Below are 27,115 nucleotides of genomic sequence, written 5' to 3'. Positions count from 1 at the left end.
AAGCTATACTTTGAATAGTAACTCGTATTCTCTTGTCATCCTAGATAAAACATAGAAATGAACATGCGTAAATAGAAGATTAGTCTCTCCTTGAATGAACTGGGAGGTTCGTTCCTACCATTACAGCTTCGAAGAAGTAACCTTAATGGCCAAACTACCAGCCCTTTGCCGCAGTACTATACATTATTATTATTATTATTATTATTATTATTATTATTAGAGATGAAATGTAATAGTTTTATGAGCCACAAGTATACCGCTTAGGCTAAACAAGACGAATGATTTATAGGAGTGAACGACTGTGAAAGAATTAGTGAAATACGAGTGGAGGAGAAAACAGGAGAACTCAGATAAAACCTACGGACACGATGTCCAGCACAAACTCACATGGTCTGGGATCGAACCAGACAAGAGAGGCGAAGTTCTAGCTAGAATGCTAAGACTGTGGGATTGAAATCTCTTCTGGGGTGGGGATAAAATGACCTCACTTTTTATTCATTGATACAGATATATAGACAAACAACTGAAAATTTAATCGGCGTGAAAGTGGTTGCACGGAGGAAGGGACGAGCCCCCTGGTGACCACCTAGCTACGAGCCTAGTTTTACCACTAAGTCACTGTAATTTTATTATTATTATTATTATTATTATTATTATTATTATTATATTATTATTATTATTACTAATAAATACTTTGGATTGCTATTCTTTCGTTTGCGCGGAAACTTATGAACTAACGGATTTTTACTTTTCTAAAGCGAAAATGCAAAGATAGAATAAAAATGAGCTCGCCACATATTGATATTGACGCCAACTTATACAAGACGCCCAAGAGCAAGGAGGCCTGGAGTACGAAGATAAGGAGCGTCTGAAAATCCCTCGGGGCGAGAGATCATCCTAGAAGATTCCTCTTTTGTGATAGTGTAGTTCACGCATTTAAAAAAAGGAGAGAAAGAAAGAAAAACAAAAAAAAGAAAGAAAACGCATAATAGACACGGAATTCAAATAAGAGGAAAAAGTAGTCATGAAAGCCAAGACAGCACGTTTTCAAAATCCAGGATATCGAAAAAGTAAGGAATGGATTAATTCTTTATATATTTTTTTTAAAAAGTAACTTTTTAAATAGACTAGTTCTCGACATAAAAGGTAACTATAACACCATTTTAGCTTCTTGTATTTTTTCTCTTTTTTATAATCATAACAAAAAAGTGGTGCTAAAAACTTGTAATAATGAAGATTTACAATGTTTTATAACGAAAAAGGGAATGAAAAACTACACTGAAGCTCCCACGAAGAGGGGTAAAAGAAAAACGTGAAAACATGAGGAAACAAGCATCTACTGTCATATCCATGGTTCATAATTCATCATCACATGATGGAAGAAGTCCGCTTTCTTATTTTTCTCTGAAGACTAGAAAAAGGCAATACCTAACCCGCTCCGTGCATTATCTTTCCTACATAATACCAAATATGTTTTACCAAGACTAAAAATATGTTAAGTACATACCTTTTTTAAAATGCCTTTTTAAAAATACTCAAGAATTTTCTCTTGTCTAAACATTCGGCAGAATAACGGTACTAGCCGATTTACTTAACTTACGTAGGTAAGGTGACCCATTAAGCAAGTGAGACTGAAGAAGGGTGACTAGTTCTTTTTCGATGGACTCCAAAAGAAAACAGAAAGTTCGGAAACAACAACAATAATAATAATAATAACAATAATAATAATAATAATAATAATAATAATAATAATAATAATAATAATAATAATAATAATAATAATAATAATAATAATAAAAACTTCGAGAAGTAAATCCTTACACAAAAAACGCAACAAAAGAGCATAAATGTGCTATTTCTGAGCTCTATCTCCCCGAAAATTGGTAAGAACAATTAAATAAAGGGTCACAGCTAGAGAACGGAATATCAATTCAAGATTGGAAAAAGAAGATCGTAATTATTTTGAACCTAGATTTAGAAGGGCGCCTACAGGATTAGCCTCGAAGCACGAAAGAAAATTAATAAGTAAAACCCGGAATTAATGGCGAAATAAAAGCCCAAAAATGGCTCGCAAAATTGCAAAATAAAATAAACAAGCAATCACGAACTTTGGGGAAAAAATAGAGACTAAAATATGTGAAAGCTATAATAGGTTATACTTCGTTAACTAATCGAATAAAAGGTTTCATTTTGCACTTTGTACGTACCACTTAAAATTCTGAAAACTTGCGCAACCCGTGAAGGGACGGCATCTAACAATTCATTCACCATTCTTCAGTAGTAACAATGAAACAATAACTTAAGAACACTATCACATTTTATTCACACGCGGTTACATTAGCACAACCATTTACAGCACAGGAAATATTAAAGTGAAGTCATTTTACACTACACTAGCAGTTTATTTTTACTTACGAAAGTTTTTTTCATATTTTTGTACTCTGAAATTATTAACATCTTTTTAAATTTTTCTAAGGAAAGACTGTCTCCTGTCAGAAAGAATTCGCTTTAGATGTGAAAATGATCTTTCCACATCTACAGATGTCACTGGAGCATACTTGAAACATGTAACTTGGGAAGGATCCACGTCACTGTCAATAGTTGTATCAGCATCGCCTTTCATAACACTAGCGATGTCCTTCAATTTTCCCAGATTTGGATTAGCACTTACAACACGATCACATTTACGCCGAATGTACTCATCCTTGTTACCAGGTACAACACTCAGATCGTTGAGAGTATCACTGAAGATTTTCAGAGAACCAGCGAGAATCTGTTCTTTCTTTTTATAAGCTTGGCAACAGCATCTGGTAACTTTGCAAAATGTGTTGCAATGAAGTCCTTTTTCAAGGAATTCTTCTTATGCAAACTTTAAGCAACCTTAATTGAAGACGCATCATCCTCATCAAAAGTATCATTCTTTTGATGGATTCAAAGTTGCTAGCATAATAGAGAACAGCTATAATCCATATACCCCATCTCGTTAAGATAGGCTGTGGTGGAAGCGGAAGTTCAGGGGCTAATTCGCGAAACGCACTTGTTCGCAAGGGAGCTTTCAGAAATACCTTTTTCACATTTGACACAAGAAGGTCAACATCAGGAAAATGTGAACGAACTTCCTTTGCAATTCTGTGTAGCACGTATGCCAGACAGGTGACATGCAGCATACGTGGGAATAGAACCTTAAGTGCTTTTGCTGCACTTTTCATGTATGCAGCTCCGTCTGTGACAAAAAGAAGGACCTTATCGTATTTTACACATTCTGGCCACAGAATACTCAGCGATTTTGTAAAAACCTGAGCAATTGCCGTGCCATTTACTTTTTCCAGAACTTCTGATGCAATGAAAAATATTTGTGTGCCTTCTTCCCGTCCCAAAGCTCCAATTACAACGTTGGCAATGGAACGTCCTAGAATATCGCAAGTTTCATAAATTGAAATCCATATATTTTTGCCAGCAACACTTTCACGGATATCATCAATAGTGCTGCTGTACGCGCTATTAACGTAAGCCTTTCTCAAAGATGATTCACTTGGAACTTTTTGTTTTGTGTATTTCTCGAGAAAGTTTCTAAAGGAAACATTTTCTAACTTCCATAAAGGAATGTTCGCGTTAATTAGAGCTTCACACAGATCATTGGCGAAACTGTTAGTACGCGAAGCGAGATTCGTGACTGTTCCAAGATGATTTTGAACCTTTTCACCAGCTGATTTGCGTGTCATTGCAGAATTGTGTTTTGCAGTGCTTATATGGTGTTACAAAATAACGCTTTTCAGCGGAAACCACAGTTTCACATAACTTACACAACAGTACAGAACCGTCTGTTGAAAACACAGTACACCCGAACTCACTCAAATTTTTCCAACTTCTGTTGCCTAGAAAGACCAACTTTTGGCATCTTGAAATACTGAAATGCACATAAATACCAGTTCTGTGTTACGCACGCCTAAGATTCACAATAACTGCCCACCTGGCTACTTCTTGAAACTAAGCATCTTCGTTTGTCATTCCAAAAACCGAACACTGCTTCAAAATTCCAAGAACTGAATACGCACTAGCATCCCCGCTCCTCCACTTGTCACCTTCCAACGGGAATAGACCAGTTATTATCAGACACCGAGATCGCTTGGCGAGATAAGAGCGAGTTAGATCTGTGGTATGCTGTCATTCATGAATAAATAGAGTAGTGGAAGAGAAAAACTGTAACAATGGCAACAAATTGCTTCTAAACTGTGAAACTGTACTTTTCCTGAAAATATCATGAAAATTGCAATAATGGCACTTATGGCATTTTGTCATTAATTCCGGGCTTTATTAATGAGGCCTTTTAGAAACGAAAAACTGTACATAAGGTACTGAAACGTGGCACACGTTAAATACCCACTGGTAAACTTATGGAATCACTATATTCTTCTACCCGATATTCATTTCACATTTCGCCCTCCAGTTATGACCATTTTATATCGATTCAGCCAATTTTTTACCGGGCTGTAAGTCCGAAATAATGCATTTGCAGACATCCACCTCCCCCTGTGAGAATTTTCATTTCCCAAAGTTTGTTTTCCCCGAACACACTATATGTGAAAAATTGTAAGCCCGAGTAAAAGCATTGGTCTGAACTAAGAATTCCCATCAAAATACGGTATCCCCTTACAGTGCTAAAAAGAAAGTTGGATCCTTAGGAAAGGATCTCAAAATCCTCATCATTATACCTAAGTATTTTACTCGGGCCTAAGTGTTTTCACGTCACTTGTCCACCAACCTGAAATGCACTAAGATAATCAGAAATATGTTTCTCTTTGTCCAAGTGTCGAACTTAAGTATCTCGCAAGCAGCAGAAGCATGTTTGGCCATGAGGCGAAAAAAGCGAAGAATTTTCGTGACGTGATGTGAAAACGTCTTTTTCGAGACAAAATATGAAAAGGAAACGAAACTAGAGCTCTTACAACAGAAACATATTTTACCAAGACGAGGCTCGATTTCACACTTTTTCGAAACTGTAGGAGTCGAGTCCTCTTCTGTAGATAATCCTAAGCAGATCGAATGCCGGTTTAACGGTTGGACACCCTAGTTTGAACACAATTTAATAGGCTTCTTGGATGAATTTGCTGCAAATAATGGCCTTATGTAATTTTCGCAGAAATGAAATAGAAGATACAGTATATGCATGAGAGATTTTATGTTCAACTGAGGGAATATGTATTTTCTTTTCCTACTGAATATGTATGTAAGTAGTATTCTATTATTTTTTGGAACCTGAAGTCGTTTAAAATATTACGTTATTCATATTACTACTACAAAGGAAATTACGATTAACTAGTACTGACGAGACAATAGACGCTCTACTGTATTTCCAAAGCATTAGAAACAATATGAAAGGTTCTTTAGTTATTGTGTCAAATCTTAACATACTTCAGCTAACGTAGTTTTATTTTTTTTTTTTTTTAATTTCCTTCTCGTCTCCCATTATTGTGTTAAATTCATTTCTAATCGAACAGAATACAACACGATTCTCCGTTGTGTGTTTATCTTCAAACGACCCGTAGCAAGAGAAAACTTATTCACAAAACCCGTCACAACCTGTCGAGTCTTTCAGAATTACCCGTTGTCATCTTCACTACGTAGAAGACAATCAGTGTCGCCTACTCTTTCGAGGACGACGTACTCTATTCGCACAATAACTTGTCAATTCGAATGACGCAAAACACTTAAAGAATTCTCATTCTATCTCGCAATGAATTCTCCTCCACACACAAAAGCACAACTAAACTAGTTATCGATTCGACAACGATAATGACAATAATAATAGTAATAATAAAGAAATTCTTTAAGAATTTAATAATTCACATTTCCATACGATGTACTATATCCACGACTGAACAGCTATATTTTAAAAAAATGAGAGAGAGAAAACGCTAAATGAGGCAGACTATAACAAAATACAGAAAACAGAAATTGTTGGAAATATAAACTTCACTAACAATTCCCTATTGAGAATTTCTTGTAAAGAAGGAAAGAAAAATAGAGAGAGTGAGAGAGAGAGAGAGAGAGAAAAAAGTTTTCTTCTATGTAAGGCATTTAAGCCATTCGAGATTATACTGATTACTTATTTTCGTAGTGAATAGCAATCTTTTTCCGATGCATCGTTTAGGGGAAAATAAAAATAATAAAATAAACGAAAACTTTTCTCTCAAAGAGTTACAGAAATGAAACTACGAAATAACCATTAGAGAAAGATGCATGTTTCTTCAATGCACTTTTTTCATTATACTAGTAAATTCTATACGCAATATTTTACATACATTTTACAGTATTCACACTTCAGAACATACTGTTCATTTAACAAATAAATAAATAAATAAATAAATAAATAAATACAATAAAGACCTTACTGAGTCTGATGAAACTTTTTGTCACTGTATGCATACATACAGGGTGCAGAAAAAATTCCTGGAACTGTCCAATATCTCGCGAAGTATAAAGATCAGCAAAACAAAAATAACACGTGTTAAATAGTTTTGAAAAAGCTATCCAATGATACTAAACACAACCCCCTATCCCCACCCTCTTCGGGGGTAACTTAAAAATTTTAAATGGAAACCCCAATTTCTTATTGCATATTTGGATTCTCCAGAAAAAATGACAGTGATTTGACACAAAATTGAAATATATATATATATATATATATATATATATATATATATATATATATATATATATATATATATATATATATATATATATATATATATACACACAAGGAACGCAAAACGTTATGAAAATGTGGTCTCGGCATCGTACTCTGTGGCCATGCGTTTAGCGTACTGGACTATGGAGCCAGGGGTCCTGAGTTCGATTCCCGCGCAGAGTAACATTTTTGTGATTTTTTTACACCCAATTAATGAATTCATAAATTTTAACTTTGATTAAAAAAATTATGTATTTGTCCATATTTGCAAGAAAATACAAGTGGCGACAAAAATGGTTTATTTTTGTTGTAAGTAACCCTATTACTAAGAACTACTTCATAAAGCTAGTTTGCAAAACAATAATCGAAAATTGTATTCTATGTAACTTCAAAAAAGTATTAATTGAAGTTGAAACATATGGAATTTATTTGGGGAAATAAAAGAAAAAAAGACTGCCTTGAACGCGGATCGAACTCTCAACCTCTGATCCCGTAAGCCAGTACGCTAACCGTACAGCCACAGAACACGGGACTGACAGTTCGCATTTTCATGACGTTTTGCTGCTCCACCTTTTATTGTGTGTCGATTCAAGCGCCATCTGCGAAGAGACTGTTTTCAATTTTGGGTTAAATTACTGTCACTTTTTCTGGAAAATCCAAATATGCAATAAGAAATAGGTGTTCCCATTTAAAATTTTAAAGTTACCCCCCGTACCCCGAAAGGGGGTGGGGATAGAGGGTTGCGTTTGGTATCGTTGGATAGATTTTTAAAACCAATTTAACACGAATTATTTTTGTTTTGCTGATCTTTATACTTCGCGAGATATTGGAACGTTCAGGGACTTTTTCCGCACCCTGTATATTCGTATATTAAATGCACTTTTACCGTAACCTTAAAGAATTTTTGAGTTTAGAATGTCTTATCTGATGATTCGGAATAGGTAAAATGGTTCGTTATATTATGATTTATATTTTCATTTTCGTACTCTACACCTTCACTGACTTCACAAAGCTTATATATATTGTAAGTCAAAAACAATATTAAATATAGGTTGGAGGTATAAGAAATGATAGCTCCAACCTATGATACGGCTAAGTCCAAGAATTAGAGATTGAAACTATTCACAATGTTCTAGTTCTTCCATACAATATTCTTTTTATATCCAATTACATTATGTAACAATAATTGTAGTAAGAAAGTGAAATACACATCTTGTATGTTTCTTCCTTACGGAATGCCTGACATAGAACACTGGTAAGTATCCACAAACCGAGGATATTTTCTTGCCGAGGCTAGAGTTTCGGAAACTAGACAACAAATATTTCACTTGAGTGACAACTTATTCAGCTCAATTGGAAATAACAATACTGTGAGTTTTAAAAGTGTGAACTTTTATTCTACAGTACACTACAGTAACTACCCTTATATTGTTTCGTTATAATAATAATAATAATAAAAAAAACCCTAAAAATAAGAATCACAGATCTTATTATGGCATGCAACTACGAAAAGATATAGGGTTAAATTACGATCCATATACTTTAAAATAGTAGTAATGAAAACAGAAAACTCACCACTGAAGAACGTTTCGTATAAACATGTGTCACATACCTGTAAATAAAGGAAAGATTCAAGTTAGAATTGCATTGATTTCTAAATCCATTTTTCTTACAAAACCCTCCCTATCTTCACGAGTAGGTACGGAACGAGCAGAAAGAGAGTCAATGATATCCTATCTTTTCTACGATTTGCTATGTACTATCAACTTAGTGCGCCTAGGATCCAAAATAAGTAGCAGACATTTTTTAAACAAATTCGCGATCTTGACAAATAAAATATATTCTTTAGAATTACAATTTATTGCGAACGTTCTAGAAGATAATTAACAATATATATTAAATAAGGCTCTTAACCGAAGTGAATAACTATAATCATTCTGATAACATTCCTATTCAGACACAGCATATTAATATGCAAGGGTAAAAGTTGAGGGGAAACGCGGGAGGAAATCCGTTACTCCACTTCCAAAAAATATCTAAGGCGTCCTCCCACTTTCTAAAATAATTACAATGGACAAAAATAGGCACGGGGGGACGGTGTGAGGTAATCCGTCCCCCTACCCTTTCAGATCCACTTTTACCCCTCCTAATATGTTTAATAATACAGGAGCAAAAATTGAGAAAATACGACAGAATTAAAAAGAAATTAGAGAGTAGATAGAAAATTTACTGCCTTTCGTTTATTGCTTCTAGTTTGGCTTTTAATTTAATTTAATTTAAAACCACACTGAGTTTAAACAATGAACATAACACGTAGTGAATCTTTTTTTTTTTAAGTATTTAAAGGCAATAAAACCAAACAGCTATATTATATACCAGCGTTTCCCAACCGGTGTGCCGCGGCACACTGGTGTGCCGCGAATGAGTCGCTGGTGTGCCGCGAGGAAATCGAAACAAAATTATTAATTCTATAGCAATCAAATTGCAAGACAGAGAGAAAAAGAAATATATGTATTTCACATTAATACTATGAATCTAAAATTTAAAGTTTCATATTGTGTTACTTTTCTGTAGAACATTTTTCTGGGCATTTCTAATTTTGAGTAAAAAAGGTATTTGTTATCATTGTTATGACCATTATTGCTTCTTTATTATTGCAGACTATTTCGTAACTTGAAATTTTAAAATATTATTCAATCCTTCCGGCAAAGTAAACATGCATACGAATTATCTACATTTGTATTTTAAAAGTAAAAGAGATTTGTTTGTTCGTTCGTTATTTAGTGATCCTCCTTCATAATGAAAGGTTGGATACAATTTTCGAAAAAGAAAGTGTATTTTTAACAACTTCAGCCCTATAGCTGATTACAATTGTTTTCTATTTTTAAATTAAAATGAAAAATAAGCATAATGATTTACCACGGGGAAAAAACCACTGATCGAGTTTTCTTCTCTGTGAGAAGGATGCCAGTAATCAGAAAAAAATACTACAGTATTTTATATTTCCAAATAATAATAATAATAATAATAATAATAATAATAATAATAATAATAATAATATGTGTGCCGCGAGAATTCAAGTTACCCTGAAGTGTGCCGCAAGTTGAAAAAGGTTGGGAAACGCTGTTATATACAATACAACTGCCAATAATTAGTCATTAAAATTAGCTTTAGCTTTAATAAGTTAAGTTTTCAGTTATTATACGAGAAGATACAAGACGTAAAAATTGTTTAACGAAAATAGATATAATTACAGTAACTGTAAATAGTGTTTCAAATTAGCATGAATCACATTTAGTTCACCAACAAATATAACTGGAACTACTATAATGTGCAGTGGTGCAGTGACCAATCCAAAAACGCAAAATAATCTATAAATTATACTCTGTAATCTCGATACTTATTTACGTTGGTTTGTTGACACAAATGTGTTCATTTGCTGTTTATTTATCAGTTTCTAGAAAGCACAGAGAGCATAATTTATTGTCTGTCAATGTAATTAATATTACTTATGTCAATTCATTTAAATTATAGATTGTGTAGACAACAATTTGTATGAAATACTGTTACATAATGTCATAGAATACATGCTGACACATTTCTATTTCTCGCATCTAACTATTTTCTGCGAACGATGAAGGTTACGGATTTGAACACAGACAACTATAATATCCCACGTTTACAATAATGCGAGAGTATAGCCTCTTCCGCGGTATGTAAACCGAGATTTTCTGAATTTGACACTAACTCTAGCCTAACGACCTAAACCTTTAACTTTGAAAGATAAATGAGCAACTTTCAATTAACCTAGGCATGAGATATCCAAACCAGGCTTGGGTTACATTCAACACTAACTCCATATCTCAGTCAGTCTGAAACTTAGTGAATCCAGCAGATAAGTGTCAAGCTCGTGTCAGATCATCGTCATCGCAGTAAGAATCATAGCCAGGTTCCACTAGAACAAAGCCACAGCAACACCAGCAAATCAAGTCAGCGTTAGATCAGAGAAATCACGATACATAATTAATATTCACCAAAAGGAATATCATTAAATAAGTTTTAAAACAGAAATTCGTGTCATGTATTATTTTCTGTTCTTTTTCTTATTATTTTTATTTTTTATGTACCAATTTGAGAAAGGTGAAATGTTTAATGTCTATATGACATCAGAATATAATTATTAGAATTATTCCCGAACCGATGCCATTGAGGCATACCAACAGTAATATGAACACATACTACGTGTTTTCAATGTTCCAAACGTTAAAAGAAAAATATTCGCGAGCAATGAAGGTACATAGATAGACTGTCTGAGATACTTTATAACTGGGACGTCAGCGACACGCCAATAATAAAGTAGTAACTTCTTGGTTTAAAAAGGAAAATATTCTTAAGTGGTACGAAATAATTAAATTGTGTTAACAGGATTTTGGTGAACTTACCCTAGAAATGTGTAAACGAAATACGATTATATAAAATGTTGAGCATCTCTGTTTACGAGAGGTTTTGGGAAACATCTATTGGTTCCTAAAAGCTAACTACTAAACAACCTACTTTTCTGAAATGTAACATTAAAATGTCACGCTAAAAAAAAAAAAAAAAAAAAAAAAAAAAAAAAAAAAAAGTGTACAAGGTCTGTATTCTTGACATTTAGCCACCATGTATGTGGAATAGGCATTAAAGATTACACGTGTACTTATACATATCGCTATAGCTTATGAGAAAACTTTCATCATTTTCTGTACCACAGCCAAGAAAGTGAAAAGATGGGTTAAACTGAATCCTGAGTTGTCATGAAGTTATTGTACTTGAGAAGCCACAAATCAAAAGAGACATCTGATGAGATAAAAAAAAAAAGAAAAGAAAAAACAAGAAAAAAAGACATGGAGAGCAAACTCCATTGTATCACTTGTGAGGCACTGATATCGTCACTTTAAGTGCGGTCGGACTTGAGTAGAAACGATTCTTATTCCAGGACAACCTCAATCCACCATTGATGAAGACACTATTAGGCAAATGGAAGCCGCCATCTTGAAAGATTCCCACCTAACGGTTCACCAGTTAGCTGAAGATGTCAAGATAAGAGTCGGGTCTGTGAGAAATAATTTATGAGTATTTGCACTTGTATAATGTGTCTGTGTGATTGATTTCCCAACTAGCGACACCTTCCAAATGCAGGGAGTTACTTGTTCCCAGGAATTTTTGACCCTGTAGCACGAAAAGTAGGAGGACTTTTTGACAGACGAATAACTCAGGATGAAACATGAGTCCATCACTCAGAGACCAAAGACTCAGTCAAAGCAATGTAAGCGTACCTTCTCACAAACTCCAAATGTCCCTGTCAAACCTTCAGCGGGCAAGGTCATGCTGACAGTTTTCTGAGATGAAGTAATGATTATGATTTTCCTGGCGAAGCCCATCTAACTGCTGCAGAAATTACAGTATTCCATCAAAACCAAGAGACGAGCAATGCTGACCGAAGGCATCCGTATCCTTCACGACAACGCCCCGGTTCATAACTTACATGTTCCTCATACAGCAGCACGATCATGCGAATACGGAATCCTTCCCCACCCCAATAGTTCCCTGACCATGCACTATCTAGTTTTACGTCTTGTTAACCATGATGTCATTTTTGAAGGGAAAATATTTCCAAGAAGATGAAATGCTAATTTGAACTATTTCATTCCAAAGCTTAAAACCCCTAGCACAAAAGGACAATAATGAATCAAACTCATGCATCAAACCAAAGTTTGTCAGCAATCAGAAGTCAATTAGTTTTTATGTGTACGCGTTCTCGCAGACGCCGGATAGTATACCAATTAAACACACTAGCAGAAGAGTTGGGGGAATGTGTGTCACAGTTTAGTATTTCATTTTTTTTTTTTTTTTCCTTCGGTGACTGAAACAAGGGTGGCTCTGTTGAGGGACATTTGATTGCTGCCCCAACGGTAAGGCATGCATGCCCCAATAATTAATTAGCACGCATGCACATGGTGCAGATTCTACTAATTCAATTTCATCCTCCCAACCATGACAACTTAAAAAAAAAAAAAAAATGGTTACAGTGTATATGAGTATTTCTGTGTAAGTGCTCATAACTGAAGTATCAGGTGTTTCTCAATAATAATAATAATAATAAATAGCTCACAACTGAGGTTATGAAATAAAACCTCCAGTTTTAAGTACGGTATGAAGGAGAATCCACTGACAGTGAGAACAGATCCGGAACCACGTTGACAAAAACACACGTTACTGACAAATCTGCTATGCGAGGACATAACAATCTGTTTGCATTCCGCAAAATCTCTCTCTTCATGTACTTTGAAATCCATAAAGCCTTAGAGAAGAACAAATAAAATATGCTATCTATCTAGAATTTACGTTCACACGAATAATTTTACTAATTCAATCGCTTGATATACACACATTACTAATTACGATGCAATTTCAACTCACACGTCGAACGTATTTCGTGTCTCCTGTGTAAATCTCTCTTTATTCCACTGAACATTCATGGGAGTTCTATAATCATCAGCTCCCTTGTTATGACCACTGGCTTACGAGATACCATTTCACTCAAGCGCTCTCATCGTCCACGTGGAATTTATTAAGCGAAGGGAATAATACCAGAACAACGTTGAGAAACAAAATCACGCTGATTAAATAGCTACGTGCTCACAGTATTTTGCTAAGGTCATTTTATGAAGCTATGAATTTATTTGATTACGAATTCCAAATATTTGTTTTACCTTCAGTCAACTATGCTAAAGGTCTTGTTTCTACAAAGCGAACAGAAATATCAATGTACTCGCTTTATAATTGGAATGATCGGCAGTCCATTTGAATGACTGAATTGAACAGCTGGATATGTTGATGTAATTTGTACAGCATACACAATCAGAGGCGCACTCACATAAATTTTTCAGAATATCTAGCCCTACACGCAATTAAAATAATAATAATGAAATGTAATAAATAAATAAATCCAATTGGTTGGGTGGGTGAAGTTTAGTGTTTCTTTTCATCGCCAGGCTATATGAGACGTGAACCTACAGTTTAAGATAGACTTCAAACCACAATATTGCTTCAAATCTCAAGACTTTTCCACCGGGATTTGAACCGTGAACCGGTGCATCAAACGTACGTGTAGGCTAGAATTAGATCAAGAAAATGCTAGTAAAGAGGTCAAGTAAAACTTTACGATCTAACGTCTGTATACAAAGGTATGTTCTAAGAGAGAGCGCTATTCCGTAAAAGTTTTTACTGTCAGTGACAATAAGTCCTCGACAGTTACTGGGGGGCACATAGGTGAGTGGTAGAGCTCTTACCTATGGTTCCTGGAGTTCCTGGTCCTATCTCCGGCCAAGTTAGTTTGTGGTGGGCAACATCGTGTCAGTAGGTTTTCTCGGGGTACTCCCGTTTTCTTCTACTCTCTCATCCCACCAATTCTTCCATCATCATTCACCTGTTTTAATCATAGTCTCCCTTTAACCTCAAGGACATAATCATGCTACGTTAAACGGAAATATTTCATTTTTGAACTCTAACAGTACTAGAGTTCGAACTTAGGAACGGCAGCAACCTGAAACATTTGTCATGCGAAAAGGGAAGGTGCCGTGAACCATAGCTCAGCAACTCGGTTCCACGTTGCAAATATTTTAAAGATCAGGCGAGGTCAGGTCGTCCCACGTTAACAGATTCTGAGGTCATACGAATCTATCCATCAACACGATGATCGACAAACTAACTCGACATGTCCCAGTCCACTGTAGTGCGTCACCGTGACGTATTCGGGAAAAATCATCACGAGCTGCCGCGTTGTACCACATGAATTGACCTCGCTCAGGTCCAGAAGAAAGTAGATGTGTACCGACAACATGCAAAATCCGCGTAATGCGTTTGCTGAAATATATTGTCAAATAAGAAGAAAATGGGCAATTTTCAGAAATCCGAATGTGGAAGAACAGTGGTTAAGCAAGTGCCAACTTCGAGTACCGATCGCAAAACATCGCCATTTTGAGCATAAGACGTGCCTGCGTGACGGAACTACAAAAGGATTCTGACTCATTCCTAACGATCGTACTATTAATGCTGACCTTTTTACCGAAAAGTTGGTTCGCATTTATCCTGCACCGTCAAAAATATCCTGCATTGGTAAACCGATGGCGCAGTCTGCTATAACAGAATAACAATTACACACTGCTCGAAAAACATACACACACAAATTACAGGCATCCAACCGATTTCAGAGCCAGCATACAGTATACTCCTGACCTTGGCTCTGCGGATTATCGCCTATTTCGGTCCATGATGCACTTTCTGAAATCATGATGTTTCACGAGGCACGAGGTTCAAATAGCAGTGACTGACTTCCTCGACTTAAAGGACAGGACTGGCGTGGGAAACCCGGGTTCGATTCACGTGGTTCGGATTCCACGTAAATCAGTAAGTCCATGTCTCATATAGCTTCGCTACTGAACGGGACGTTAAACTCAAAACCAACTCAACTCAAAGGACAGGGCGTTGTGTCAAAGTGAAATCTAGGAACTGACAAGAAGATGACTGAGGACAGTTCAACATGAAGGGCTATAAGCTGAATGTTAACCTCCTTTCACTGTACTGTAATGTAATGTACCAGAATATTGCAGAAGTAGGTCTTGTACACTCATGTCCAAAATGATTGTCGCATATCTATAACTGTCTTCTTGTAAGAATATAATTTGATAATGATTTTGCAGCGTACTTTTAATACTGATACTATGGGAAATGTATATTTGTGGTAAATTTCATAGGAAAATAATTATAAATACGAATATTAGAATTAGTAAAACAAAATGTTGCTAAATGGACAAGAAAGTTTTATTTTCGTTTTATTGTTCTTATTTACTGCTCTTTTGACATGAAATTTTGCCACATACACGTCTTTGCCAATTATACACATACTAACATTATAAGAAATACGGGGCGAATTCGTTATCAAATTATATTCCTACAAAAACATATTTATAGACATGCGACAATAATTTTGGACATGAGTGTATCATCTCCAGTTTACATACAACAGGCTCTTTTTAACTCGAAGTTTATAGGGGCACGAAAAACAAAACAGAACTATCCAAAATTCGAAATATACAAAGACATACATTTTTAAGTACCTAAAATCAAGCAAATAAACAAAACTACTGTATATGAAAATATTAATTAACACGCAGAGACTTTAAGACAGCATATTATTTGCTTAATCCAATATCGCAAAGAGGAAAATCAGGGGCGGATCTAGGACCGACTTCTGGGGGGAGCGTGGGTTTCATACTGCAACTCAGAGCTACTTTTAAGAGCTTCAAACTCTGGGATGGGTTTTATTTATATACATAAAATAAAAAAGTTCCCTCTTCTGGGGGAGGGGCGATCCCCCTGGATCCGCCACTGTGGAAAACATATTTAAGTAGAGTACCACATACAATGTACGTAACACAAAAACCCACTTACGAGATTAACAACCGTAACAACCTGTTCTCCCTTAAAGTATTTTGGGAACTTCATTTCACTTTGATTTGATTTGACTGTTTTTACATAGTTAACAAAATCTTCAAACTCATTTATAACGTGAAATACGACATTAGTAACATCTGGCTGACATTTAGTAAAACTTAAATTTTCAACCATTTCGGAAGCTTCAAATGAGTTTGACACACACACTTTCTTTACTTTATCCCTTACCTCCTCCATCTTTATCATCAGATGGACTGTTTTTGTCACTTTCTTACGGCTCCCTCTGGACAACTAAAAACCACTTGAGACTGTATTCTTCTGTTTCCAATCTGTCGAACATTAAAAAATACGCATAAGGCGGGAGGGTCAAAATTCAGTGTGAAAATAAACTGTATACAATTTGTAAAATTATCCCTCAAATTTAGTGTGGTAATTGAAGGGGGGAAATTCCCATGCATCTCTGAACACTTCTCCGGAACCTCTTTCCTTTTGTGCTTTCTGGGGGGGGGGGGATTGGTAATGATATGAAACCATCATCTGTAATTACAAAAATTTAATTTATAAGCAAATAAGAAATCAGATCATCAGTTTTTCAACTTACTATTAAGGAATCTGTATGAAAATAGATTTTACATTTAACCCACTTTTCACGAGGTTTTCTGTTAGAATATGTATTCCAACAAAAAAATACGAAAGTATTCATTTTCTGAGCTGGAACTGGGGTCATAATTTTTCTTTGATATCTTGTTTGGAGGTAGTTTCTTTGATTTAGTAAACAGTTTTTTTTTTTTTTTTTTTTTTTTTTTGTACTACTAAGCTCGTGCTTCTTCATGTTTGCAGTTTCTGAAATGACCAAATTATTTCAATCATAAGAACTCAAATTATTTTTAAAAAATAAATTCATCGTTTACATCGGCCTTGACTATATGGAAATATAAACGAGATTGGTTGAAACACTAGAAAATGTGTGTTTCAACCAATCCCTTGCTGTCCGCCATGATAAAAATGAAAACAGTGACACACACAATTCGTTAAATCAAAATGTAAGCAATGCAAATTGTACACGATACTTCAAATCACTTCCTGGATACTGCTTATATTTCCATAACATTATTGTTCTGAAATAGTAAAAGAAAAACAAAATTTCTTAAGAGTTACTCAACACCTTCGAAAACAAATTTTCCAAGATAAACTGTGAACGATCACTGCAACCTCCATGAAACTCGTACACAATGAAGACAGTTGACTAATGCTGCTGCACGAGGAAGACATTGTTGTTAGGCCTCTTTCTTCATAATTTTTCGCTACTGTTTCTAAGACGGTGTTTCAACCAGCCCCGGTCTCCCCTATGTTAGAAAAACTGATTTTTCAAGTCTTTTGTGAGGAAAATACTGCGAACTGAGAAATCATCACCTTTTCCATATTGTACACGAGTATTTTCCTGCGAGTAAAAGTTCCTTTTGGAATGCGTTGAGAAATTAACACATTCTGCAAGACAGTGGCGTATTTTGTGGACTACCGGGCATACCGGCGGTAGTTCTAGAGTATTACAAAGAAGTTATTATAATATAAACTAAATTATATTGATAATTTTATACTTTAGTATCTTCTTTCAATTATACAAGTATCTGAAATCTGTATTATTTAGAAAGATCCACTAACTTCTTTGCACGCAGTCTGTCTCCCGAACTTAAGAGGTCTTCGATATGACACAAAAGCAGAAACCACTTTCTAGCTACTACATCAAGAATCGCATCAGAGCATTCTCCTTCGCTCCACCTCCGCCCACAGAGTACGAACGGGCTGCCAGGCAACAGCAGTTGCCTCTAGACAAATCAGTTTCTTGGGCGTGAGCGAAGAGTAAAGGGAAATTATACGAGTAATGACAGTGCATTTTGGAGTCTCTGAATTGTTTTGGACACCATGAGCCTCGTTCCACAGCGATTTGCGTTAACGCAAAGAAAATTTTGTGTTTTACAGCAGTTTGCGAGCTCTTACAGACTGAGACTCTTTCTTTGCTAATCGCCTATTTCAGTATTCATTATTACTCGGTCATCTTTCATTTACTCTGGTAAGTAGGATTACCACTTATCCAATGCGAAATGTAGCAATACTTCATGCAACAAAGAAAAGTAGAAATATACGGTCGTTTCTCTTTCATATTAATAAGGTAATGTAAGTCTTGCTAGTGAAGAGAAAATATTTATCTACTTGGTAAAAGGGTGATGCAAGTTTTTTCTTATTTTGAAGACCTATAATAACGTGAAAACTATACTATACTATAATAATAATAATAATATTATTATTATTATTATTATTATTATTATTAATAATGTACAGGTGTTACAAAGGTTAGTGGTAGCCCAAGGCATCAAACCAGTATACGCCACTGCTGCAAGTGTACTCTTTCAGAACAAGTATATTTTAGGCATGCACTAACTCCCCCCCCTTCCCGCACCTCGAAGTGCTTCAATTACCACACTGCTAAAATTACACTAAATTTTCACAAAAGTCAAGATTTCGGAGGGTCTGGATAACAGGACTCTCCCCTGCACAGTTCCCTGCCCTATCCCCGCATTTAAAAAGATGTTAAGATATAAATTTAAATGTGGCTGAGCTACGTCCGCTACTCTGTAGCAAGCAAGCGTGCCTTTGTTGCACTGGGTTCTCAGTTCGATTCCCTGTGAGAAGGGCTCGAAATCTGAACGGGTGATGGTGATTCGGATTCCATCTTAAATGTAGGTTCACGTCTTATACAGCCTCTATGCTGGAAAAGAGAGAAAACTCACGCAAGAAATTAAATTTAGATGAATTAAAAGTCTTATTCCCTTACATACAGTTGAAATGCACCCAACCCATCCCGCTAAGTATCCTGGATGTGCCTATGTGCACAAGGTAAACTATGCAGACATTCTGTGCAATACAGAAGCTAACATTTTGAGAACAGACCAACTGCGATTAAGCATTATCCACATTTCATGTGACTTATTCGATCCCGGGTTATACTATGAGACCAGTACACAACAACGTCTCGAGTTTTCTCAACACACTCATTTTCTCGTACTCTTCCAACATCACTTACTTTCACTAATAATATTTTTGAGCGCATGATTAAAACTTAAGTTATTTCAGGACAACGGCATAGGACCAAAACTGCGTAGGATCCAAAAAAAAAAAAAAAAAATTTCTTTTTGTTCCTACGCAGTTTGGATCCTACGCCCCATTCCCATCGCTGAAAGAACCTACAAGTTTTGGATTTATTTATCTTTATTTGCATGATATTTGAAGCATCAATTTAATATTTATATATATATATATATATATATATATATATATATATATATATATATATATATATATATATATATATATATATATATATATATATATATATATTACTTAACAGAAATGGCACAGACAGATTTAATCAAACGTAATATACAATAACAAAAATTTAACATAAGTACCTGCACAATAAACAAAATTTTGAATTATTTTACTTGCATATGGCGACTTCATATATATCACTAATTTCCCTTTGTTTTAGTGATGACACTTGTCATGGTATGCTACCATGGAATCTCCTTGAGATATTCGTGATAATGACTGAAAACACACACACACAGAGAAATTAGTTTTGATAGCCGGATTAGCAAGAATGTAGCGTACTTCAATTTGCTAATTGAAGTTTATACGAGACGAATAAACAATTCTAAAATCAAATTACATTAGTATATTCATACTAAATTAACAAATTAATCGTTTCACTAAAGAAAAATTATGGTTTTATCATCCTTGTCATGATTTGTCTTTTTCAAGGATACGCGTGGAGGTGAAAACCCGTCAAACAATTAGAATCATCTCGAAATGAACACGGACTTTTTCTATATAAATAGGTAAACGTAGAAAATCACACACGAATATTTTTTGAACTTAACAATATTTCGAAAAACGTTAAAAACCGATGTTAACATCAATACACACGACTCTTCTCCACTCAGTTGTCGGTTAGGCGAAAACATGAATGATGATATTACAAAATAACACAAACACAAAGAGAGATTGAAAAGTAACCCGCAATGTTTGTCTCCTTTTGCACGGTGAAATGCAGCAGACTGCAAGGCGATTAGCAATTATTACGTTCGAGTTCGGTTTAGTTGGATCATGGTAGAAATACAGAGCCATGAGTTGGATCTTCTGCCTTTTTGAAAGAAATAGTGTAATCAATACCAGAAAACTGCAGCGTAATTAAGCCTCTTCCAGCAAGGAGCAACGTGCAATTCACCAAAGTAATTGCAGGAGTATAACCAAATTAACTGTAGAAGTGTAAAGTGCTGAATGTATGGAATGCACCTGTATCATCAGGTAGTGCAGTTCTTTGAAAAGGGCCGGGTTAACCTTACAAATTCGCCTCGTACTAGTCGACCTGCACATGCTACCATCAGATGAACTGAGAAAGCAATTCAAGGTACATTAACAGGGAAGTTCAATATTTCGTAATGTATGATATACTATACTGAGCATGACAAATTGGACTTTCGCATAAGAAGTGAACAATTGCCTTCGATACAACAGTTGAGATTCTCTATCGAAAAGGTCTCGTTCAAGTGATGTCTCATCTTGTCTAGTACGTTATATACACAAAACTGACGACCAGGGATGAAGGAGGACTTATGACGGAGTATTTGGCGTATACTAATCTAATAATATTATAATCCAGCGTATACTTATCTAAATTTGCGTAAGAATGGCAGCGTATATGGAACTGGGCTCACGCTATATTTGTCGAGGGTATACGTACCAAAAAATTCCAGCATTACATCACTACAAATGACTTTCAGGAGGATTTGGTGACAGATGAAAAATTATATATATATATATATATATATATATATATATATATATATATATATATATATATATATATATATATATATATATATATAGATAGATAGATAGATAGATAGATAGATAGATATAGATAGATAGATAGAGAGAGAGAGAGAGAGAGATAGGAGTCTACTATGATATGAAAACATTTCGAATCCCCAAGAAATTTAGTTACCACTCTACTCAAGCAATCATCCTCCAAACACTGTTCTAGAAAATCCATGGCGTTCTCCAGGTAACGTTTCCTCTACCAGGGACCACTGCGATCGTAATATTCTCGCTAGCACCTCAATAAATAAAGATGTGTCGTGCTCTTCGTGTAAAACCACACACACATACGCACACGCACACACACATACGCAAAGCATATTTATGCTTCAAATGTCAGACTGATAGACACATTCGTGCAAAAATTACTGAGTTTGGTTTAGATGTACTACAACATCTACTACTTAGTTTCAACCTGGCTCTTTCATTTCCTTAGTTCCTTGAAACGGTTCATGGGTGGTCAATTATTCAATTTGGCTGATTCATCTGTCGAAAGCAGACTTTATGCGCATAGAAAATGGTGAACCATGAACCAAGTATGAAAATTGTTATACGCACAAAAGCTGTCTTCTTTAAACAAATCATATTAAAATTGATGTCACTCTAGAAAAATGTCTATTGTCTCCGTTGCTCTATTGAAAAAGGGATATGATATGTAACTTTCATTAAGTATATGTTTCGGTTTGGCTCTGCATTAAATTTGGTAGGTAAAATAGTGAATTTCTTTCCGTGAAAACATAAAATATGTTTTATTGAAGTTGGATTTAGATTTAAAACACTGAAGGTTACAATACGTTGACTAGAATTCAACATCCAAAACATATGCATTCCCACCGGTAACTAAAACCACCTGACTCGTGCCCTGAAACTAACAACTGATGATTCCCAATCATAAATACATACGCCTGTAGCACATAAAGGGGCTCTATCGAGGCAGATGGTGCATGCAGGAATCGTAAACTTGGTCAGCGGATGGAATACGAACGTTACTATTTCCGGATTTCCCGACTCCATTTGATATCTTAAATAGCTCCCAAGTTTCCTCATGATGCTGACAAGGGAACATTCCGACTTGGTGAGTTAAATTGCTGAAAATAATTGGTAGCACTGGATTGAGCACCAAGAGAAACAGAGAAAACAGGGTGTTTAGTGGCAGACCATATACAGGGTGGGAGATAAGTGAGGGCAAACTGCGAAGATAGAACGTATGAAATGTCTAGAAATGGCATGTTAATTTTGAAACGAGTAGAGGGATTGAGGTCAAATGTCGGTCATGAGAAATTTATGTAGTTCCACTGAATAAACGTAATGTGAATCACGGGGGACATCTGAAAAACCGCCATGTTGGAATTAGTGCAAGGAGAATGTACGGGAAAGGGGTTCATGTAACATATGGCTCTTGACGCACATCGTCTATTGAAATCAATAGTGGTCAATACAGTTTGAGGCCTCTGTTTAATTGCAACTATTATGGAACTTAAGAATGATTGTGTGGTTGATACAAAAATGGAGACAACAGTGGGCAGATTTGAAAATGATAACGGTGGACAATCGAGCTCGTCACAACTGTCTCCAGTACTGAAATTGAAGCAGCAGTCAACAGGTGTCATGAATGCGCCAGGTACTGTTTGCAAATATCCAATTTTGTAGAAAGCATATCTAATCATAGCTTGGAACTTTGGTACTATAAAGTGGAAGTGTGTGTGTGATTGCAAGTTAATGAAGCTGTCCCGTTGTGATATTTTGAAGTCAGATGACAGAAAAAGACATATGTTATATACTTTACGAAATTCTTACACAGACGAAAGAAGAATACGTTCCAACGGTTGTATGAGTGACCTGCAACCATCAGGGATAAGGAGTCGTGTAAGTCCTACATTGTCCAGTTTCTGCACCAACTCTTTATCTTTATTGGTTCTCCATGAATCAGCGAGGAGCAGCAGTTTTATCTGCCCTATAAAAGGCCAGAAAACGTCAGTCATGAACTCTTTCAGGTTGTCCTTGGTCATATTTGCACTTTTACCAGCATATGAATGAATTTTGGATGGATTAGGAGCTTCGTTGGCAGGAAACTGGCCTCATTCACGTTTGTAGTTAAGCCTCATTCACGTCAACTTTACGACAGTATTGCTGCATTGACATAGCGTGGAACGCGTTATGTTACAGAGGTTTCAAACTGTATTGGCCACTATTTGTTTCAATAGACGGTGTGCGTCAAGAATCATATGCCACACGGTCCCTTTTCCGTATATTCTTCTTGCTCTAATTCCAACATGGCGGTTTTTACAATTCCAACATTGCGGTTTTTACAAGTCCCTCATGATTCACATTACACCTATTCAGTGGAGCTCTGCATGCATTCCTCATATCCAACATTTGACCTCAATCCCTCTACTTGTTTCAAAATTAACATTGCATTTCTAGACATTTTCTATGTTCTATCTTCTCACTTTGCCCTCATTTACCTCCTACCCTGTACACGGTCTGCCACTAAACACTGTTTCTTTTGGTGCTGAATCCAGTGCTAGCAGTAATTTTTAGCAATTGAATTCACCAAGTCGGAATGTTCCCTTGTGAGTAAGCAACTGAAACTGTACCTGCCGAAAATCGAACTCGGCACTACGCTCAAAAAGGCATACGCGACAACCACTTGACTAATCAGAGCATATACGATATCAGTGTTACAAAATAAATAAATAAATAAATAAAGTCCAATCAGAGAATATACGATATTAGTATTACAACAAAAAAATTTAAGAAGTCGTATTCTTTTACTTCTTCCTAGAAGCAAAGTAAAACATTTACACTTATAAAGATATACATTATAGTGCAAGCTTTTTATTTCCTTTTTATTTTATAGTCGTAACTCAGTAACCACGAAAAACAACCAAGTTCCGATCAATACAAAATACCTGCGATTGAAGACAACGCAACGCGTACATCAATTCGAACAACAAACACATTTGTAATGCTGAACAAAAGTCAGAAAATCAATCCCTGAAGTAAATCAGCCACCTCAAAAATCCCCCCCCCCCCAATGATTTATGTATATTACTAGGCCTCCTTCGAAATATATACAGACATACATCATTTTATTTATCAACTACTTATCTTCAGGGTATATCACATAAGATAATATTGGGTTCTATAAGGTGTGTTGTATCAAAAACTTCGTAGTTTCTCTCAGAAAGCTTTTGTGTAACAGAATTACATGTATTAAACAATTCTGCCTTAGAACAGGGGTAAAGCATTGAATTTAATAAGTATATATTTTTCCCCTCCGCATAATGATAGTCTCCTACTTGCTGTAGGAAATTGTCGCTGTCATACGTAGCCCTAAACAAATAAATTGTTTTGTACATCAACTGCAATATTTTATTGATTATTTCCAAGCACCACGCGAAATTATTCTTACGACGAACTTCAGTCACGTATTTTTTACATTACAATATTTTACCTTCTCCCACTACATTATTATTATTATTATTATTATTATTATTGTATTTTAACATTACTGGCAGCTTGTTTGCTACGAACTGAAAAGCTTCAATACACAACAGTTCTCAAGGCAACATCGCCTTGATGTACCGGTTGTCCATGTTTGTACTGTCCATAATTGTAGTATTTTACTTCCTTTTCTGTTGTTCTTTTCTATTTACATTCTTCAGAACAACAGTTCTTAATTTCCTAACCAGATTATTTTCCTCTCTCTACAAATCTGGTTTCTACGACTATTAGAGAGGATTTCAAACAAGTTCTGTAGCATTTTCTACGATTTTAAAGACTTTTCGGATATGCTTTAGTAACTGGATAATACAAAATATCCATTTGCAGGACTCCTCTTGAATGTCCTCGATTTGGAAGGAAATACTTTCACATTCAAAAACTTAACAATAACTTATGGCATGACTAGAATTATTACTGACATTCCATCTAAGAGCTTCCGATTTACGACAATACCAAGAAAGTGACCAGTGCTTAATATTTATCGTCTTATTCTCTATATGTTGTGGAACATAGTATGCTGTACATCACTGGAGCTAGTTCAATACTAGGGCAGATTTTTTTTTTTAAAGGTACTTTAAAATATACACATTGAAAATAATCTTTGTGCCCAAAATATCAAACAGAATGAAATACTTGAATAAGATGCATTAATATACATTATACTTGTAGATACATTGTAGTTAGCATGAACCCAATTAGCAGCAGAATATTTTCAATTGCGAATAAAAGGAAAACTGAACTTTTAACTTTAAAACAAGAGCATTATCTCGTAGTATTGATATAAACAATGGGACTGTTTTTCAATGTAAATTTAAAGGTCCAATATTAACCGTAGCTTTCCGATGCAATTTTATCTCGACGAGACAACTAAAAATGTTATTTTTCTCTTTTTCTTCAGGATTCTTCCCTCTTCCGTCCGTCTACTGCCTGGCGTGGATTTGTCTCGACGTCTTATTCTGCACGGCTTCCATCATGCATCTATGCACGATTAGTGTGGATCGCTACCTCAGTCTCCGCTACCCAATGAAATTCGGCAGAAACAAAACTAGGAAAAGAGTGATCCTCAAAATAGTCTTCGTCTGGCTACTCTCCATAGCAATGAGTCTCCCGCTCAGTCTCATGTATTCCCAGGTAAGAAATGTCTTTGATACACTTGAGTTAGTAATCAACGTAACGAGTTGTAGGAGATTCCTGATCGCAATTAGAAGGTTCCGATTCCAAATCCTCTATCCTGATTGATGCTTCACTACCACAATCACCCTGCCGAAGAAAAAAAAAAAATTGTCTCAGTAGACAATTCACAGGATTGATACTTTGAATATAAAACCTGTGGGTTTTCTTCTGACGTGGCTGTATTAGAAAATTCCTCAAATAATGCAATATTAACTACAGGATGAGATATAGAGGGAACAGTAATAATTTTTATTTGGCTAGAGCCAATTGGATTAAACACTATTACTCGTGTCTATGAACTACCGAATTGACACTTCCCGTCAATTTAAGGTGATGCATATGTTTTCAACACACGCATTTGCACGGTAAAGTCCTGCTTAAATACAAGTTCACATCCTAATTTAGTAGCAGATAAATTCCTTTTTTAAGTAGTGTTGCAACATAGACTTTAAAAAAATCACACAATCGAAACCCTTATGTACAGCTTTCATGTGGATAAATGACTATGTTGCAGCATTTGGCGGAAAACAAAATGATTCGGTTCCCGCTGGATTTAGATCCCAAATTAAGCCGGACTCTGCATGCTAATGTCCTCGGTGTTCAAACAGATATTCGAAAGCAAACGAATTCAATTATTCTCGAATCCGAAACCAAAATAAAGCATCAAAATGTCAAACCGACACCGATCAGAATTGCTATCTCTGGAAACTGAACTCAGAAATAACAGTCTTTCTACACCTTGCTTTAGCAATATTTTTACTCCAGTAGCAAAAGAGTAAAATTAAATAAAATACTAAAGTACTAAAATTAAATAAAATACAATTTTCAGGTAATATACAACGATTGAAGTTTATAGACTAAACGAAAGGAATTATTAATGAACAAGGATTATGAAAAATTTGGGCGTGCTCTATAGGCGTAGTCGAATGAGAGAAGCGGCAATCCATATTTAGTGAGTCAATGAGGTTTTCTCGACCATTTTATAATTAAATGATTTTTTATTTGTGGATTCACATGATTACGGAGATTGAACATAATATTTTTTAATTTATTTTTTAAAATCTTTTTTCTCAACTTTGATGGCAACCATTTTTGTTTGAAAACACGTGCTGATTCTTGTGGCTGCAGGGGTCTGTGTTAACTTACATTACTCAGAACCGGGAAACCCAAGGTTAATAAAACAAACTATTTTATTCAGGACAAAACAGCCTGTCATATGTCCAGTATATATTTAATGAAATTTGTATGCAAAATAGTCCAAATCCACCTAACAGTTGACATTGAAATTGACAAGTTTGCAATGCTTCGAAGGCA

The 27,115-nt window shown here is 35.4% G+C and overlaps 1 protein-coding gene across 1 annotated transcript in view; it reads left to right on the top strand.

Moving 5' to 3' along the window:
• Window positions 1-27,115, top strand: part of 5-HT2B (5-hydroxytryptamine receptor 2B) — a 153,904-nt gene that overhangs the window by 105,878 nt on the left and 20,911 nt on the right. The window contains exon 2 of the mRNA XM_081769647.1: window positions 25,527-25,759. Within this exon, the coding sequence (XP_081625773.1) occupies window positions 25,527-25,759 (233 nt within the window). The remainder of the gene's footprint in view (window positions 1-25,526; window positions 25,760-27,115) is intronic.

This window comes from Thermobia domestica, chromosome 8 (assembly GCF_964235325.1).
Source record: "Thermobia domestica chromosome 8, izTheDome1.hap1.1, whole genome shotgun sequence".
NCBI lineage: Eukaryota > Metazoa > Arthropoda > Insecta > Zygentoma > Lepismatidae > Thermobia > Thermobia domestica.
This window is presented reverse-complemented; position numbering and strand designations above follow the sequence as displayed.